This window comes from Neovison vison, chromosome 6 (genome assembly GCF_020171115.1).
Source record: "Neovison vison isolate M4711 chromosome 6, ASM_NN_V1, whole genome shotgun sequence".
Classification (NCBI taxonomy): domain Eukaryota; kingdom Metazoa; phylum Chordata; class Mammalia; order Carnivora; family Mustelidae; genus Neogale; species Neogale vison.
Genome location: NC_058096.1, coordinates 172,898,068 through 172,915,344, shown reverse-complemented (window position 1 = coordinate 172,915,344; position 17,277 = coordinate 172,898,068). Strand labels below are relative to the sequence as shown.

Sequence of the window (17,277 nt, the reverse complement as noted above, 5' to 3'; positions counted from 1 at the left end):
CTGCCTTTGCCGCCACGGTCTTCGCCGCCGCCGTCCCCGCGCTGCCTCCGGGAGGCTCCATTGTTTCGGCGGTGTCGGGTCCCGAGGCCGGACAACCTAGTGGCTTTCGAAACGGGCGGCGGCCGACAGAGTTGAGACACCAGGGCGCCGGCGGGACCGGGAACGGCAGGGGTCAGCGCGGGAATCCCGGGGAGCCGGGGCCAGAGCGTGGGGCGGCAGGGGGCCGGGGTGGCGAGATCTGCAGTCTTCGGAGTTGGGGCTCTCTCTCCCCGGCCCGTCTTTCCCCGCCGGCCTCCCCAAGTGGGGTCGGAGCCCCGGCGGGCGCCCCCGGCGATGAGCCCGGACTCGAGGTGGCCGGTAAGTGCGGGCCTGGGACCAGGGCGGGAGTGGCCAACGGGAGAGGACTATACTACTTTCGTGGGGCGTGCACTGAGCTGCCTGGCCCGGCTGCCCCTTGGGCTACTCCAGCCGGGAGAACTGACAGTGCATTAGCTCCCAGCCAGCGTCCCAGGGCAACAGAGTATCCTCCACGGTTGCCTGGGCCAATAGCAGGAGAGGAGCCTTGTTTAACATGTTACACTTCGACAAAAGGGAAACGTCGCCGCATCCGGGAGAGGGCTGCGGGCACCGCCTGGGCCGGGCCTGATCGCTCCGGGCCCCCGCCCTCTACTTCCTCCAGCCCCCTGAGCTCTGCCGCCATACCCCTGTGGCCCCTGGGGCTTCCTCACGGGCTTCCAGTCTAAGTTCTTGTCTCCACCCGTGTGCCTCTGGCGCTTAGTCCCAGCGGGACATCTGCCCGGGGCTCTGTGCTACTTTGAGAGCCAGGGCGACAGAGCAGCAGCATACACCAGGGACCCATCACTGAAAAGGAAGAGCTTGCCTGTTCCTCTGATTGGTTTGTGTTTAAAGACACAGCTGCAGGTAAAGGAAGTAAAAGTTGGAGTAGTTTTACCAGTGCAGAAGTCAGGGGCTTTGACAGAGGCTGGAGCAGCCCACTTGGCTTGGCTAAGTAGCTGGAGTGAGGCCAAGAGGGGTCACTGTTTGTTTGGGAGCCCAGGGTGGCTTTGCCTGGAATGATGCCAATACCCTAGCTGAATTGTTGAACTCAACTAGGCCTGGAGAAACTGGGGCAGTCTCTGACCAAGCTGGGCTTCCTGGGGGCTGATGCCATCTGCTGTCACTACTCACCCAGGAACACTGGAGAGGAGGAAGGGGAAGGCCCTGAGGACCATCATGGAGCTGAGTGTGCCTAGATTGTCATGTTCCTATTTGTACCCTTAGTACCTAGTATCATTCCCAGGGTCAGGGTCTGGTACCTCTCCCAGAGCCAGGGCCAGGGCATAGCCTTCCCCTAAAGACTTCAGAAATGAACTGCTTGTTTCTGTAATGGAATGATTTCTGCTGGTGCCCAGGATTAAATTGCAGGCTGCCCATTCAAGCAAGCTTCCATATGGGTTAACACTAGCCTTCATCCATCTGTCAGCTCCAAATCTGATGATCCCCTCATTTAGCTATTTATTCAATAAGTTCTTCATTCATATGCCAAAAACTGAGTGTCCACTACATGCCAGGTACTGAGGATATATAGAGGTGGGCAGGCTCTGATGTCTGCACCGCATAGCACCCAGTCTAGTGGGAGGAAACAAAGAACTTCCAGTGTGGTAAGTGCCATGCCACTATGATGGAATGATGAGAATGGAATGCTGTAGAAACATAGCTCCCCATGGGAAAGACAGATCATAACAAGAAGTGGTATTTGAGTTGGGTTTTGAAGAATGAGTAGGAGCTCACCAGTCAGGATGGAAGCCATTTCAAATAGAGATCATCTTGCAGGAATGAGAGGTTATAACATTCAGGGAATGGCAAGTTGTCCTGAGTATACAGAAGCACAGCTGTAACTAGTGAGAAGAGTCTGGAAAGGAGGACTAGGGCCAGAAAATGAAAGGAGTACCTTGAATGTCATCATAGGGAATTTGGATATTATCCTGAAATAAGTGGGGAGCATCAGGAAGTTTTTAAGCAAAAGACTGATGTGATTGTTCCTACTCTGGCCACATTATGTGAGATTAGGCTAGAAGATTCGACATATAGGGCAGGATGATCAGGCAGGAGGTGATGAGGTCCAGACTGTGGCCATGGTGTAGAGCTGATGGTATTTGAAGTCACTGTAGAGGTGAGCTGGCCAGGCCCCTTGAGGAGAAGGAGGGCTGGAGAGAATAGAGTGGATGGCCAGGAGCTTGTCCTCAGGCCTATGCTAACTGATCTGTACATTCTAGATGTGACAGCATGGGGGTGGACTTTGATGTGAAGACTTTCTGCCACAACTTGCGGGCAACTAAGCCACCGTATGAATGCCCTGTGGAGACCTGCCGCAAGGTCTACAAGAGTTACAGTGGTATCGAGTACCACCTATATCACTATGACCACGACAACCCACCGCCCCCGCAGCAGACTCCACTCCGTAAGCACAAGAAGAAGGGGCGCCAATCACGCCCAGCCAACAAGCAGTCACCCAGCCCCTCAGAGGTATCCCAGTCACCGGGCCGTGAGGTGATGAGCTACGCACAGGCCCAGCGCATGGTGGAGGTGGACCTGCATGGCCGTGTCCACCGCATTAGCATTTTTGACAACCTGGATGTGGTGTCAGAGGATGAGGAGGCCCCTGAGGAGGCTCCTGAGAATGGCAGCAACAAGGAGAACACTGAGACACCGGCTGCTACTCCCAAGTCAGGCAAGCATAAGAATAAGGAGAAGCGCAAGGACTCCAATCATCACCATCACCATAATGCTTCTGTGAGCACCACTCCCAAGCTGCCAGAGGTGGTATACCGGGAGTTGGAGCAGGACACCCCGGATGCCCCACCCCGGCCAACTTCCTATTACCGGTAAGGCTACCTCTACCTGCCCATTCTGGAAAACTGCTCAAGCAGGGCTCAGGAGCTGGAGAGGTAATGGGCACCAGAGAGGAGAGTGGCAGAGATAAAGGGTAGCAGAAGCACACTGGTCCTGCCCAGGCAATAAGAAGAATAGTGTCCCAGCTAATGATGTGGCACTTACTATATACTGCCCCATGCTAGGCCCTGCACTGGGTACTTTACAGCCAGTCCCTTCCATTTTATTCTCACAATTCTCTCAGGCAGGTATTTTTCTCATTTCGCAGATGAGGAGCCCACAGTCCAGAAAGGGGACCCAAAGTCACATGTTAGTGGATTTGAACTGGGATTCAAATCCAGGTTACCCTGCCTCCAAAGCTATACTGTTTCCACTGTATCAAAACATCATGTGTCTGGTTGCTGACCCTCCATCTCTGTGTAGCCTTGAGAAAAGCTTCCGGCTTTCTAATGACCTGATCTGCAGAGCATGTATAATATTCCTTTGTTAGCCTAGAGGAAGAAGACTAGGCACACTGATTTTATAAGGTCCTGAAAGCAATTGATAAATCTGCAGAGGTAATTTTCCCATTATTCTGTTACTGTCACCCATCCTTTAGCATGTATAAGCAACATTTCATCACCTATGTTTTGTACTCTTCTGTTGGCCTTTTTATTTATTTCATTTAATTGTTTTTTGGCATCCCATGTCCTTCCAAAATTAGTTACGGTGGCTCCTAACAAAGTCACGGGCATAAAGCTAAATTCCTTTAACACAAGGTAAAAAATGAAGGGATGGGATAGTGTGGTGGTGAAGCTACACAGAAACCTTAGCTGAAGGATGGTACAGAAACAAAATGTAAAACTTCTGAGTCTTGGCATTCAAGGTAAAGAGAGCATTTGGAAAAATTAAGGAACAGTGTTCAGTGTCCGCTAATCAGAAGGCTTGATCTCTTATGAATGTTTTTATATAAAAGGTAGTTTTTACAAAAAATGCAATCATGTGATGGTATACTGAGTCTCGGTTCTTTAAAATCAAGTCTGTGGCGGGGGGTGGAATATATATATCTAAAAAAAATAAAATTAAGCCTGTGGGAACTCAAGCAATTTGGCCTAGTAAGACACTTTGGTCTCACCCCTGTTCACATGTTAGTCAGTCTCCTCTTCCTCTCTTCTTTTATTTTAATTGTCCAGCCTAGCTCCACCCCCTTCTGGCTTTCTACTGCTTCTCTTTTATGTTAACACTCACTGCTGTGCCCGCCCCCCAAAACACAGACCCCTGCCTGGGCTCTTCAGCACTCTGCTCTGATAGGCAGTTCAGACCAGTTCATCCCACTCCATTTCTTCCTCCCTCTGCTTTTTCACTCTTTCTTCCTGGCGTTCAAATTTGTTCTCCAGGGGAGCAGTTCTTAGCTAGGTACACTGCATCATCTGGGGAGTATTTTCCATGTCATTTATTACTACTGTTAGCAGAACTGTCCAAGTTTTGTAAATGATATGTATATAGTTTTTAAAGATTTTATTTATTTATTTGACAGAGAGAGAGATCACAGGTAAGCAGAGAGGCAGGCAGAGAGAGAGGAGGAAGCAGGCTCCCTGCTGAGCAGAGAGCCTGATGCAGTGCTTGATCCCAGGACCCTGAGATCATGACCTGAGCTGAAGGCAGAGGCTTAACCCACTGAGCCACCTAGGTGCCCCTGTAAATGATATTTTTTATATATAAATTTGAGAAGATTTGAGGTCATCTCTCTAAGAACACCATTTTCTCTTTCTTGCATCTGATATGCTTTCTTGAGGGGGAAAGCGGGTGGAGTGTAGGCTGGTGTGCCAGGAATTGTACATGACATGCAGCCTACATTATCTATCTGTGCCACAGCCTATAATCTGGGTACACTGTGGGAGTGTGTTATGCACCATCGCGTAATGTCACATGTGTTGTGGCAGAGAAAAGGTTGAGAACAGGTGCAAAGGCCTGGAAGTGGCTGTATGGTTCATACAAGCTCTGAGCCACACCCTTTTTCAACGATGAGGACATTGTGGTCACTTTGGGGAAGGAGTAAAGGACTAAGAAGGAAACTGCCTCCTGTAGACACAGTATTTTAGTCTCTCTCCTCCATTCCACCCCCAAAATGCCTTTGAAATGAACAACACTGTGCCTATTTCTGTGTAGTGAATCAGACACGGTCCTTGCCTCTAGCCTAGAGTGGAGGAGTTAGACACATAAATAGTTAGAATACAAGGCAAGATAGGTCAGGGCTGTACAAAAGCTAATACTAAAGCTAATGTTTATTGAGTACTTGCATCATGCCAGGTACTGTTCTAAGTTCTTTACCTGTATTAACTCATTTAATGCTCACAACAGCTGTGTGAAATGGGTTCAAGTTAGCATCACCACTTTTCAGATGAGGAAACAGAGACGCAGGGAGGTCACCTTATTTACCTACTGGGGTACAGAGCACGACTCCAGAGCCTGTGCTCACCTGGCCTGCTCTTAGCATCCAGAACCCCACTTCCCTTTGGGAGAGGGGAGGAGAGGGATAGAAACTAACATTGATTTAGGGCCTGCTATGTTGTGCAACTTCATTTAGCCCATTCATTTTTTAAATTCAGTTTAATCCTGGTAAGTGTCTTTGGGAGAAAATCCTCATCTTATCTTATCATCAATAATACTGAAGTTCAGGAAAGAGCAGTAATGACTTGAAGATCACAAAGTGGTAGAGCCAGGCTTTAGATCCATGTTTGTCAGAAGTTAAAGCCCCATTCTTTCCACTGTAGCTCCCTGTAGCTTTGTAATACCAGAGTCCAGGCAACCTAGAGCATAGAAGGGGGCATGGGGAGCCTGCTCTGTGTGCCAGGAACCTGGAGCAGCCCTTGGCTCTAGTCCTGCCGGTCCAATGAGTGCTGTAGGGTAGAGTGTGAATTGTAGCTTTTCCACTTCTGTATGATCTATTTGCCTTGGGCAGTTAATTAACTTCTCAAAGCTTTGTCTTCCTCATCCACAAAATAAGGCCAATAAGAACATTAATACTATGGCTGTGGTGAGAATATATGTGTAACAGTAAATGCTCAGTAAATCTTAGTTCTGTTATCTTCCAAGGCTATCCAGAGAACAAACACAGTACCTAGAGTCTGAGGGAGTCCTGAGCTGCACCAGCTGACAGAAGGCCCATGGCAGCTTGATTCAGGACACTGCCAGTTGGTGCTAAAAATGATATATAATTTGCAAGTGACACATGAGGACCTTCCTTCAGACGCTTTGCACCATCATCCAGACCAATCCAGTAGGTCCTAGCTGCCTCACCCTCCTCCCTTCAGGAGTTTGATTGAGCTTGTGCACCTCAGAGGAGGTGGTGTAGTAGCTAGTACACAAGCTTCCTAACTCACTAAAGCTTAGGTTTCCTTTTATGCAAAACCAGAATAATTATAAAGCCTGGGGTTAAGATGACAGTGGAATGAGGGGCGCCTGGGTGGCTCAGTGGGTTAAGCTGCTGCCTTCGGCTCAGGTCATGATCTTAGGGTCCTGGGATCGAGTCCCACATCGGGCTCTCTGCTCAGCAGGGAGCCTGCTTCCTCCTCTCTCTCTGCCTGCCTCTCTGCCTCCTTGTAATCTCTCTCTGTCAAATAAATAATAAATAAAATCTTTAAAAAAAAAAAAAGATGACAGTGGAATGAGACAGTAATAAGTAAAGGCACAGGCCTGGCATTGAGTAAGTATCTAGCAATTGTAGTCCATTGTCTTCAAAGGAAGAAAGGCTCAAGCATATGCTGAGCTGCCTATGTGCACTGCAGGTACATTGAGAAGTCGGCAGAGGAGCTGGATGAGGAAGTAGAGTATGACATGGATGAGGAGGACTACATCTGGTTGGATATCATGAACGAGCGGCGGAAGACCGAGGGTGTGAGTCCCATCCCCCAGGAAATCTTTGAGTACTTAATGGATCGGCTGGAGAAGGAGTCCTACTTTGAAAGCCACAATAAAGGTGACCCCAATGCACTAGTGGATGAGGATGCCGTGTGCTGTATCTGCAATGATGGTGAGTGCCAGAACAGCAATGTCATCCTGTTCTGTGACATGTGCAACCTGGCTGTGCACCAAGAGTGCTATGGTGTCCCCTACATCCCTGAGGGTCAGTGGCTATGCCGCCGCTGCCTCCAGTCACCCTCCCGCGCTGTGGACTGTGCCCTGTGCCCCAACAAGGGTGGTGCCTTCAAGCAGACAGATGATGGGCGCTGGGCCCATGTGGTGTGTGCCCTGTGGATCCCTGAAGTCTGCTTTGCCAACACAGTCTTCCTGGAGCCTATCGACAGCATTGAGCACATCCCGCCAGCTCGCTGGAAGCTGACCTGTTATATTTGTAAACAGCGGGGCTCAGGAGCCTGCATCCAGTGCCATAAGGCCAACTGCTACACAGCCTTCCACGTGACATGTGCCCAGCAGGCTGGCCTTTACATGAAGATGGAGCCTGTGCGGGAGACGGGTGCCAATGGCACCTCTTTCAGTGTCCGCAAGACGGCCTACTGTGACATCCACACACCCCCGGGCTCAGCACGCCGCCTGCCTGCCCTGTCCCACAGTGAGGGTGAGGAGGATGAGGATGAGGAGGAGGATGAGGGAAAGAGTTGGAGCTCAGAGAAGGTCAAGAAGGCCAAGGCCAAGTCCCGGATCAAGATGAAGAAGGCACGGAAGATCCTGGCAGAGAAGCGGGCAGCAGCACCTGTGGTGTCAGTGCCTTGCATCCCACCACACAGGTATGTGGGGAGTGGATGGATAGGCTGGTAAGGAAAAAAGAAGCCTGCATAGAGATGGATAGTCCTGAGTGGAGTGACAGGGCTCGGTTATCTTAACAGGAGCTATAAAGATGTTAAAAAAAAAAACAAAAAACAAAAATCACACCAGATTCCAAAAGAAGTTAGCTCTAGCAGATCACCTCACTTTTACATTAGGAGCCAGAAATGTCAACTTTTATCTGGTAGAGCCAGTAAGTGTTTCCAGCTGCCGTTCATTTTGATGGTTTGGTTTAAGTTAGGAAGAAAGAAGATGGAGTAGCAACCGGCCATAGTAGCAGAAATGGTCTGACCCGGAAGAGAGAAAGGGAACGAAAAATGGGGAAGGAAATGCTTAAGAAGTTGCAAAGTGGTCACTGCCCCTAATGACTCCAGATGAGGGCTACCATCATTAGTTATTTTTAACTCTCTTGTGCTATCTAGTTGATTTTCTATAGTTTACTGCTTTACAATTGTACTTTGTCCTAAAACCTGCCAAGGCTCAATCTGAGCAGGTTCTCCAGGGTCAAATAATACTCCAGGCTGCAGTGACAAGAGCATTCTTAGGGAACAAGCTTCCTAATATTCCCCCCCCCCAACTTCGTGAAAAAGGTTGGGATCTGGCTTCATGCTGGGAGCTTGTCTGGTACCATTTGCTCTTCTTTGCATTAAGCCAAGTGTCAGGCCTTTTTGATGATAGACTTATTCCCGATTCAGCCCCATTCAGGAATTTTCCCTAGCCAGAGACCCCTGTTCTGCTTAAGAAAAGCATGGCTCAGTGGGTTTTTCTCTTTATTCCCCACTTTCCAGGCTCAGTAAAATCACCAACCGCCTGACCATCCAAAGGAAGAGCCAGTTTATGCAGAGGTTACACAGCTACTGGACGCTGAAAAGGCAGTCCCGAAATGGAGTCCCACTGCTACGTCGTCTACAGACACACCTGCAGTCTCAGAGGAATTGTGACCAAGTTGGGGTACTGTATCAGATTCCCTGTAGGCTCTGAGAACATGGGCCAGGAACACAAGGACTGAGATTTGTGACTACTGCTTTCAGCGTCCGAGGACTTAGGCTATTTCCTCCTTTAAGCTAGCCCTCAAACTAGGCTCAGGATGAAATCCTTATAGATTATCTGCTCACAAGAAGGGCACTGTTCCTGTGTGTTCATTCATCCATTCACTCAACAAGCATATACCAAGCATTGATTCTGTACCAGGCCTGGGGTCACATATGTTGAGGAACTCCCACTTTAGCTAGCAAGCCTGCCAATAAATGACTGTGCTCCCTCTTTAAGCTTTAACTGCCCTTGACCCAGGCTTCCTGGGCTCTCCTCTTTTTGGCCTTTCTTCTGGCTCCCTCATCATCTTCTGATCCCCTTTTTGCCTCTACAGAGAGATTCTGAGGATAAGAACTGGGCCCTCAAAGAACAGCTCAAGTCTTGGCAGCGACTCCGGCATGACCTGGAGCGAGCTCGGCTGTTGGTGGAGCTTATCCGCAAGCGGGAGAAACTCAAAAGGGAGACGGTGAGTGCTCCTCGACCAACTCTATCTTACATAAGAGAAAGCAGTCCTGGGATGAGGAAGAACATGTATCCCCTGGCCAGAAAGTAACAGGGCTGATGCTGGAGTCAGGTTTCCTGGCTCCCAGTGTGTTCTCTATGTTCTCTAGCTCACTACAAACAGGATGTCACAGAAGAGTATGAAAGAGACCCTAGATTATGTGATATAGGTAGCTGGCACTGGAAGTTCAAGGAAAGGAAAGGCCAGCCAGAATAGATGGGCCTTTTTATAAGTTGACTTGAGTGAGTACACCCAGCTGTCGGCTGGAGAAGGAAGGCAATGTCCCAAACCAGCTGCTGCCATCCCCTCAGACCTCTGCCAAGGGACTGGCACAGGCCTGGCTGATTGGGCCTTTATGTGTGTCAGATCAAGGTCCAGCAGATCGCCATGGAGATGCAGCTGACCCCTTTCCTCATCCTTCTTCGCAAAACTTTGGAGCAGCTCCAAGAAAAGGACACAGGCAACATCTTCAGCGAGCCGGTCCCTCTGTCTGAGGTAACCGAATTGGACGAAGTAAGAATCCCTTCCCCTCACTCCACCTTCTTTCTGTTCCTCTCCCAGTTGGACCCCTGCTGCAGTTCTGGGCCAGGGACTAGGAGGGGACCATGAAGAGAGGGGCTGGTGGCTCTGGGGCTCCAGGATGAACTGGAGCCACATGCATCACCTGGACTCTGTCTTGTCCCTGTCATATCCCAAGGGCCCAGAATGGGAGGCAATCTGCACTCCTTCCCCAGAGGCAGGGACTGAGTCTGCCAAATGAATAATCCCAGGGCAGGAAGACACTTTCGGGGTGCTGAACCCTAGAACGGAGACTTTAGAAGGCTCAGCACCTAAAGAACCAGCTCTGAAGCCCTAGGTCCTGACTGGCAGACTCTTCTCTCTAAAAGGTATAAAATGAGAGGCTTGAGGCAGCAGCCTTCTTATAAGTCTTAATGATAGGTAAAAAGAACTATAGGAATGCAAGATGGTGTTCTTTCCAGAGGATTGCCGTAGCCATTTTCTTACTGAAGCCTCAGATGGCTGTAGGAAGTAAATTTGACTGTAATTTCATCACCATTTTCCAGACGAGGAAGAGAAGGCCCACAGAGGTTAAGAGACTTGCCATGGTCACACAGCTTGTGACTGGTAAAGTCAAGACGAGAATCCAGCTTTCTTTTCCCCTGTGTTACATGCCTGCCTCTAACTGTGGTGGGAGGAGATTGCTGGATGCATTTCAGGGGGTGGGGGTGTTAGGAGCAAGGGTTCAGGGGCAATGAGGAGCATATTTCCACTTAGCCACACCTATCCTACTCTCCAGGTACCTGACTACCTAGATCACATCAAAAAGCCCATGGACTTTTTCACCATGAAGCAGAACTTGGAGGCTTACCGCTACCTGAACTTTGATGATTTTGAGGAGGACTTCAACCTTATCGTCAGCAACTGCCTCAAGTATAACGCCAAGGATACCATCTTCTACCGGGCAGCAGTGCGGCTCCGCGAACAGGGTGGCGCTGTGCTCCGCCAGGCCCGGCGCCAGGCAGAAAAAATGGGCATTGACTTTGAGACGGGCATGCATATCCCCCACAACCTGGCTGGAGATGAAGCCCCACAACACACTGAAGATGGTGGGTGATAAGTCATGCTACACACATAGAGGCCAATGCCAGGGATGAACAGCTTTCCAAAAGTCCCCTACCGGGAACAGGCAGTGTAGGCAGGAAGTAGCTAGGCTGAGCAGTGGCAAGCTGTCCCCAGGAATGCTCCCCAAGAAGCCAGACTGGGTGAATGGATAGCAGTGCCCACCATCCCACATCTTGGTGCTGCTGTTATACAGCTGTTCCTGGTGAGAAGCCCAGGGGAAAAGAGTGGTTTCTTGCTGCCGCCCAGGTTCAGGAGGCCCAGAGGGCTGCACTGAGTCTGACCTTTCCCCAACCCCCATGTCCATCCCTAGCAGCAGAGGAAGAGCGGCTGGTCCTGCTGGAGAACCAGAAGCACCTGCCAGTAGAAGAGCAGCTAAAGCTGTTGCTGGAGCGGCTGGATGAGGTGAATGCCAGCAAGCAGAGTGTGGGCCGTTCACGGCGTGCAAAGATGATCAAGAAAGAGATGACAGCACTGCGGCGAAAGCTTGCCCACCAGCGGGAAACTGGAAGGGATGGGCCTGAGCGGCACGGCCCCACGAGCCGGGGCAGCCTGACACCTCACCCAGCAGCCTGTGACAAGGATGGGCAGACAGACAGTGCCGCTGAGGAGAGCAGCAGCCAGGAGACAAGCAAAGGTCTGAACCCCCTAGCAAGGTGGACTCCAAAGCAAACCAGACTTGACTCTGCAGCACACACTCAGCCCCTGCCATTCCCCAGGCAGAGGTTTCTCCTACACAGCTAGCTGTACTTTCTCCCTCATTCCCCATTCAGGGGCCTCTCAGCTGCCTCTCTGGCTATTTGTATAAGAGATGATGTTCCCAATTCCATACCCCCTAGATCATCTCCCAACTCTAGCTGAAGTAATGGTCCTACAGATCCAGGGCATACCCTGGGCATCTACCCTTCCCACATCAGGCCCCTCACCAACTCTCCTTCTCTCTTTCTCTGCTCCAGGCCTGGGTCCCAACATGTCCTCAACCCCCGCACATGAGGTGGGCAGGAGAACCTCAGTTCTGTTCTCCAAAAAGAACCCGAAGACAGCTGGACCGCCCAAGAGGCCGGGCCGGCCCCCCAAAAACCGGGAGAGCCAGATGACCCCCAGCCACGGAGGCAGTCCTGTGGGGCCCCCCCAGCTCCCCATCATGGGCTCCTTACGTCAGCGCAAGCGGGGTAGGAGCCCCCGGCCCAGTTCGAGCTCAGACAGCGACAGTGATAAATCCACAGAAGACCCCCCAATGGGTGAGCCTCACCATCACCCAGCCCCCCCGCCCCAAGAGAGTGAGCTAAGCTGCCATCGTTCCCAACATAACTCTCACCTATCCCTTCATTTGCCCAAAATATATCAGAGCTGGAAGCGCCCTTAGAGATCCTTTAATTCAGTCCCCTCATTTTACAGATGGGGAAACTGAAGTCCAGAAACACTGACCCAGCTAGATTCCTATCCAGGATCCCCTCCATTATATCACTTCACTTTTTCTCTTCTCCCCCTCCTTGGGGATTTCCTGCCCTTTAAGCCATTTGTGTCTTAAGGCCAGTAACTGCCAAGGGAAGTACAAGGGGTGGGGCAGGACTATGGCCAACTGTGGCAGACACTGCCCAGAGTTGGCTCTGTTGACCATAGTTGGAGGAATATTCCAGCATAGAAGGGAAAGCTAACTAAGCTCCTAGTCCCCCTTACCCCCATGCCATCTCTGATCTACATCTTCCTGACCGATTCCTTCCCTCCTCCCCCTCCCGCCAACCAAGACTTACCAGCCAATGGCTTCAGTGGTGGAAATCAGCCAGTGAAGAAGAGTTTCTTGGTATATCGTAATGACTGCAGCCTTCCCCGGAGCAGCTCTGACTCTGAGTCCAGCAGCAGTAGCAGCAGTAGCGCTGCCTCCGACCGAACCAGGTACCAGCCCTCCAGATCAAGGCCTGTCTCCAGGATGCCCTTCCAGGTTTCCCTATGGGAAGTGGGGTGGCAGCCACCTCAGCCTAGATTAAGATGGCTCAGACCCAAGGTTCTCTGCAAAATAAATGGCATATATAAGAATGTCACCGTAATGGAATAGTGGGAACCATCCTGGGTTAAGCTGACATAGAGCAGAGTATAAACTGATACCTTGGGGCCTGGATTTGGCCTGCATACATACTTTGTTCGACCAGCATGGTGTTTTTAAAAAAATGAATCTAGTACTACCACGTAAAATTCCTAGTGTCTGTATTCTCTTTAAAAATCAGATCTGGTAAATCTAGGGCTAGTGCTTCCTTTAGACAGGGTGTATACATCACTACCACAGCTAAATCCAGCCCATGTCCGTTATGTCACTGCCAACCCCTTGAAGGCATTTGGGTTTGAAATTTTTCAGGTGACCTCAGCTTTCAATAATTCTTGGACCCCGGGGCCCAGTTTAAAGAGAGGACGTCTACCATGCCATTATCTACTCTTCCCCTCCTTTAAGCTGAGTTCTTATTGTCTTATCCATAGCACAACACCCTCAAAACAAGGCCGGGGCAAACCCTCCTTCTCTCGGGGCACATTCCCAGAAGATAGCAGTGAAGATACCTCAGGCACTGAGAATGAGGCCTACTCCGTGGGCACTGGCCGCGGCGTGGGCCACAGCAGTAAGTACCCTCACCCGAGGCCAGGGATGCCGGGGGCCCAGTGTCAGGGCCTTGCCAGCCCCCTGGCTGCTGATCCGCCTCCTCTCTCCCATTCCTGTGAAGTGGTAAGGAAGAGTCTGGGACGGGGAGCTGGCTGGCTGTCAGAGGATGAGGACTCGCCCCTGGATGCTCTGGACCTGGTGTGGGCCAAATGCCGAGGGTATCCATCATACCCAGCTCTGGTAGGCTTCCCCTTTTCTTATCATACCCCTTGTCTCCCAACACCAGCTGGCAGACACAGTTTGTACTGCAGAGAACAAGGATCTTTGGCAGATAGACACTTAAGAGGTTCCTGGTTAGTTGTTCCATGTCTCCTTTTTCCTTCCCATTGCACCCTGGGGTCTCAAATAGTTCATCATTAGAAGCAGCCAAGGGTCAGCATTGCAGCCTTGTGGCATAATAACCTTTCTCTGTCCCCACTTTAGAGATAGCTCCCAATTCTTAGGTAGTGTAAGCTGTGCAGAAGAAGGGGACTGAACCAAACAAAGGTCTTATTACACCCTCAGATAATTGATCCAAAGATGCCCCGGGAAGGTATGTTCCACCATGGGGTTCCCATCCCTGTGCCCCCACTGGAGGTGCTGAAACTTGGGGAGCAGATGACCCAGGAAGCCCGAGAGCATCTCTACCTCGTCCTCTTCTTTGACAACAAGCGAACCTGGTAAGGGAGGAGGGAAGCATCTGGTGTGATTCACAGCCACAGATGCAACCCTGGGTATAGGGGCAGGCTGCCAGAAATTCCAGCAACAGACAGACTGGGCTATCACAAATCAGAGGGGGAGGGACTTAGATCTTTGAGCAGAAGGGTTGTGTTGACCATGAGTCTGAGTGGGCAGAGGCTGACAACCAGCTGTAGCTAGATGTCAAAGGGCCATTAGTGACTGTGACAAGTGTGCTCCCCACCCAGATTTAGATGGCTTCTAGACTTCGTTTTCCTACCTCTGCCTTCATGGTGACAAGATGGAGATAAAAAAGGCATGAATGTTCACGCCTGAGTCTCTGTTCTGTCACATGTGGGTAATATGTTTTTGTGCATTGTCTGCAGAGGATATTTAATGTCAAGTCTGCCAGGAGCCTATGGGACAGGGTACCTATTTCAGGTTAGGTTATGGTTCTGCCTGTTTTGCACTCAGAAATACCCTGTTGTTACCCCGTAGTAGGTCTTTTGGCTGGACTCTTTTCATCACTAGATTATGAGCCATTCCTTGAGGGCAGGGATTATTTCTCTTAGTCTCAGTAACCCCACTGCCCACGAGAGCCTGGCTCAGAGTGGGCACTCAAGAGTTGAATGAGTGTGTGATGAAGGCTGCTGCTTGTCGCTTTCCCAGAGATGACTTATGTGACCCTCACCTTGTCCTACAGGCAGTGGCTGCCAAGAACTAAGCTGGTTCCTTTGGGCGTGAACCAGGACCTCGACAAGGAAAAGATGCTGGAGGGCCGCAAATCCAACATCCGCAAGTCAGTGCAGATTGCCTACCACAGGGCTCTGCAGCACCGCAGCAAGGTGCAGGGCGAGCAGAGCAGTGAGACCAGTGATAGTGACTGATAATGCCCAGCACAGCCCAACCTACAGTGCCCTGCCACCTCTCTCCTCCCCCTTTGCTCACTGTCCTGGAGTGGCACCGGCCTCTGCACTGACTCATTCCTGGTCTTGGGGCCAGTCTCAGGGGAAGCTGGGTGGGGGAGGTCCCTCCCGCCCTGAGTGCAGCTGGACTGTACAGAACACTCCAAGGGCCCATGGTGGCTCTGTGCAAGGAGAAGGGGAGGTCCCACTGGCCAGAAAGCTCCAGAGACCTCACAGCATTGTAGTGCGGGATGGTGGGCCAAGGTTAGGACACTGCATAAAACTGGCCGTCCCACCACCTCTGCCTGCTCTGCTTGTTCCAGGAGAATCTGTAACTGCCTAGTGGCCTGAGGCCCCCCCGCAGGTGGTGAGGTGAGCGGGCATCTGCCCAGCCTAGCAGTGGGATTGATGTCTGTCCAGCCTGGAAGCGGGGCACTAGGTGACCCCCTCCCCTGCTGTTGTAAATACTGTAATTAGCGGAGAATTTAAATTATTCTCATTTGTAACTGCGTTTCCGGGTCGCGCCAGAGTCATTTGGTACTAAAAAAGACTGGGGCATGTCCCCACTTCCCTTTTCCCCATAGATTCCCCCACCTTTCAAACTGGTTTGTATTTATTTCAAAGGAAGAAAATATATTGATTCTTAGAAAATAAATGTCTGTTTGGAATTCTTGGGTTCTTACCTCCTGCCAGGGAGAGGGATAAAAAGGGAAGCTTCGTCCCCCAGGAATGGTAAATAATTGGACTCGAGAGGTTGCTGGTTGCTGTGCCTGCTGCATTTGTAAGACAACAGAGAGAATATAACAGCTCCCATTTCCGAGGCACTTAACTGAGTGGCAGGCCTTGTTCTAAGCATTTTTAGATACATAATTTCATGTAATCTTTGCAGTAACTCTGGGGCAAGTTAATAATAGGGTGTTTATCTCCACAAGGACACTAAGGTTAAGAAAAACTAAGTAACTTGCCTAAATTTCCACAACTAGGAAGTCGCAGAGCTAGAAATGAACTCAGGTTATTTGTCTGCCAAGCTGGCTCTTTAACCAGTATGAACTGTTGGAGGAAGAGTCTATACTGCCCATCCCTTCATGAACTTCAGATGCTTCAAAGTCTTTTGCCAGTACAATAGTCCCAAGTGTTTCAGAGTCACTTCAGCTGTGACCTTCACCCAGAGCAGGCCTGTAGAGGATTGTTCTTCACTCATTCTCAACCTTGGCACCCCCTTTACAGATTCAAACAGTTATTGAAGGAATGCCTTCCAAGTGCTAGGCCCCTGTGGGCTGGACTGTCTAGAGAGGAGACAGGCATAGGCGGTAGTTGCCCAAAGGGCGCTGCAGCTGTTGAGGAGTGGAGCAGACAAAAATACCATTTGATGATAACCATGCTTCCAGGTACTGTGGGTGGGACACAAAGAAGTCAGCTGCAGATCTTGCCCTTGAGGAATCTGCAGTCTATTCACTCAAAGTAACTCCCAATCACTGCACTACAAGGTAAAAAGTGGCCCAGATAAAAGTTCCTCCTAGCTCCTTGCTCAGGTCTTCCTCTGCAAGGAAGAAATGACTTAAAACATTTTTCCTCGGCCCAGGCAGCCAGCCCTGGAAACTGGGCGAGGCAGACAGGCCACCTGAGGGCCACAGACCCCACTGGGCACGAGTGTGAGATGACTGCGTGCTGCTGAAGGACTGAAGGGAGCAGCTGGGAGGCGCCGCCGGCGGACTGCGGCCGGGGCGCGGCAGTCCGAGGAGCCCGGCCTCTGACGGAGTGAAGTCTGTGGGGAGGCCTGTGGAGTCGAGGCTCCGTGAGGCCTTTTGGAGGGGAGCGGCCCAGACGGCGAGTGCGAAGACAGAATCCGCAGGCGACAGACGCTGTGGAGACGCCTCACGGGGCCTCGCAGGGCCCGAGCTGTGTTCGGGTCGATTCTCGGTCAAGAGAGCGAATATCTGACTGGAGAAGCTCGGTGGAGAAAGGCTTTCTGAGGACGGTGAGGGACAGGATTTGGCTCTGCGGGCGGGCAAGAAACCACGGGGCTCTGAGGAGATCTGGCCGTGAGGATGGGGCCCGAGGGCGCATTCTGCGACCGGTCCGCGGGGCGCGGAGATTGGACACCCTGGCTTGCCGAGCGCAGACATCCACCACAGAGCAAAGGCCGAAAGCGGGCAGCGAGCCCAGCGCGCGCCAACCGCTGCCGCGCCTCGGAGAGGCCCGCCCACCCGCCACCACACCCTGTTCTCGTTGGCACCTCTTCTCCGCGGATTGGC

At 51.2% G+C, this 17,277-nt stretch overlaps 1 protein-coding gene across 9 annotated transcripts; it reads left to right on the top strand.

Annotated features, from left to right (window-relative positions):
• On the top strand, positions 1-15,677 carry BRPF1 (bromodomain and PHD finger containing 1). 9 transcript variants are annotated; one of them, XM_044253063.1, is made up of 14 exons: positions 1-357; positions 2,277-2,885; positions 6,660-7,619; positions 8,445-8,607; positions 9,023-9,154; positions 9,557-9,685; positions 10,488-10,797; positions 11,127-11,447; positions 11,767-12,051; positions 12,559-12,706; positions 13,283-13,419; positions 13,522-13,640; positions 13,965-14,119; positions 14,821-15,677. In XM_044253063.1, the coding sequence occupies exons 2-14, from the start codon at positions 2,287-2,289 to the stop codon at positions 15,002-15,004; spliced, it is 3,642 nt and encodes a 1,213-aa protein (XP_044108998.1). In that variant the 5' UTR covers positions 1-357; positions 2,277-2,286; the 3' UTR covers positions 15,005-15,677. The 9 variants fall into 9 exon arrangements, with proteins under 9 accessions (XP_044108998.1, XP_044108997.1, XP_044108996.1 ...); XM_044253062.1 differs by having other exon boundaries at positions 11,124-11,447; XM_044253061.1 differs by having other exon boundaries at positions 9,557-9,703.
• Positions 15,678-17,277: the final 1,600 nt, after the last annotated feature.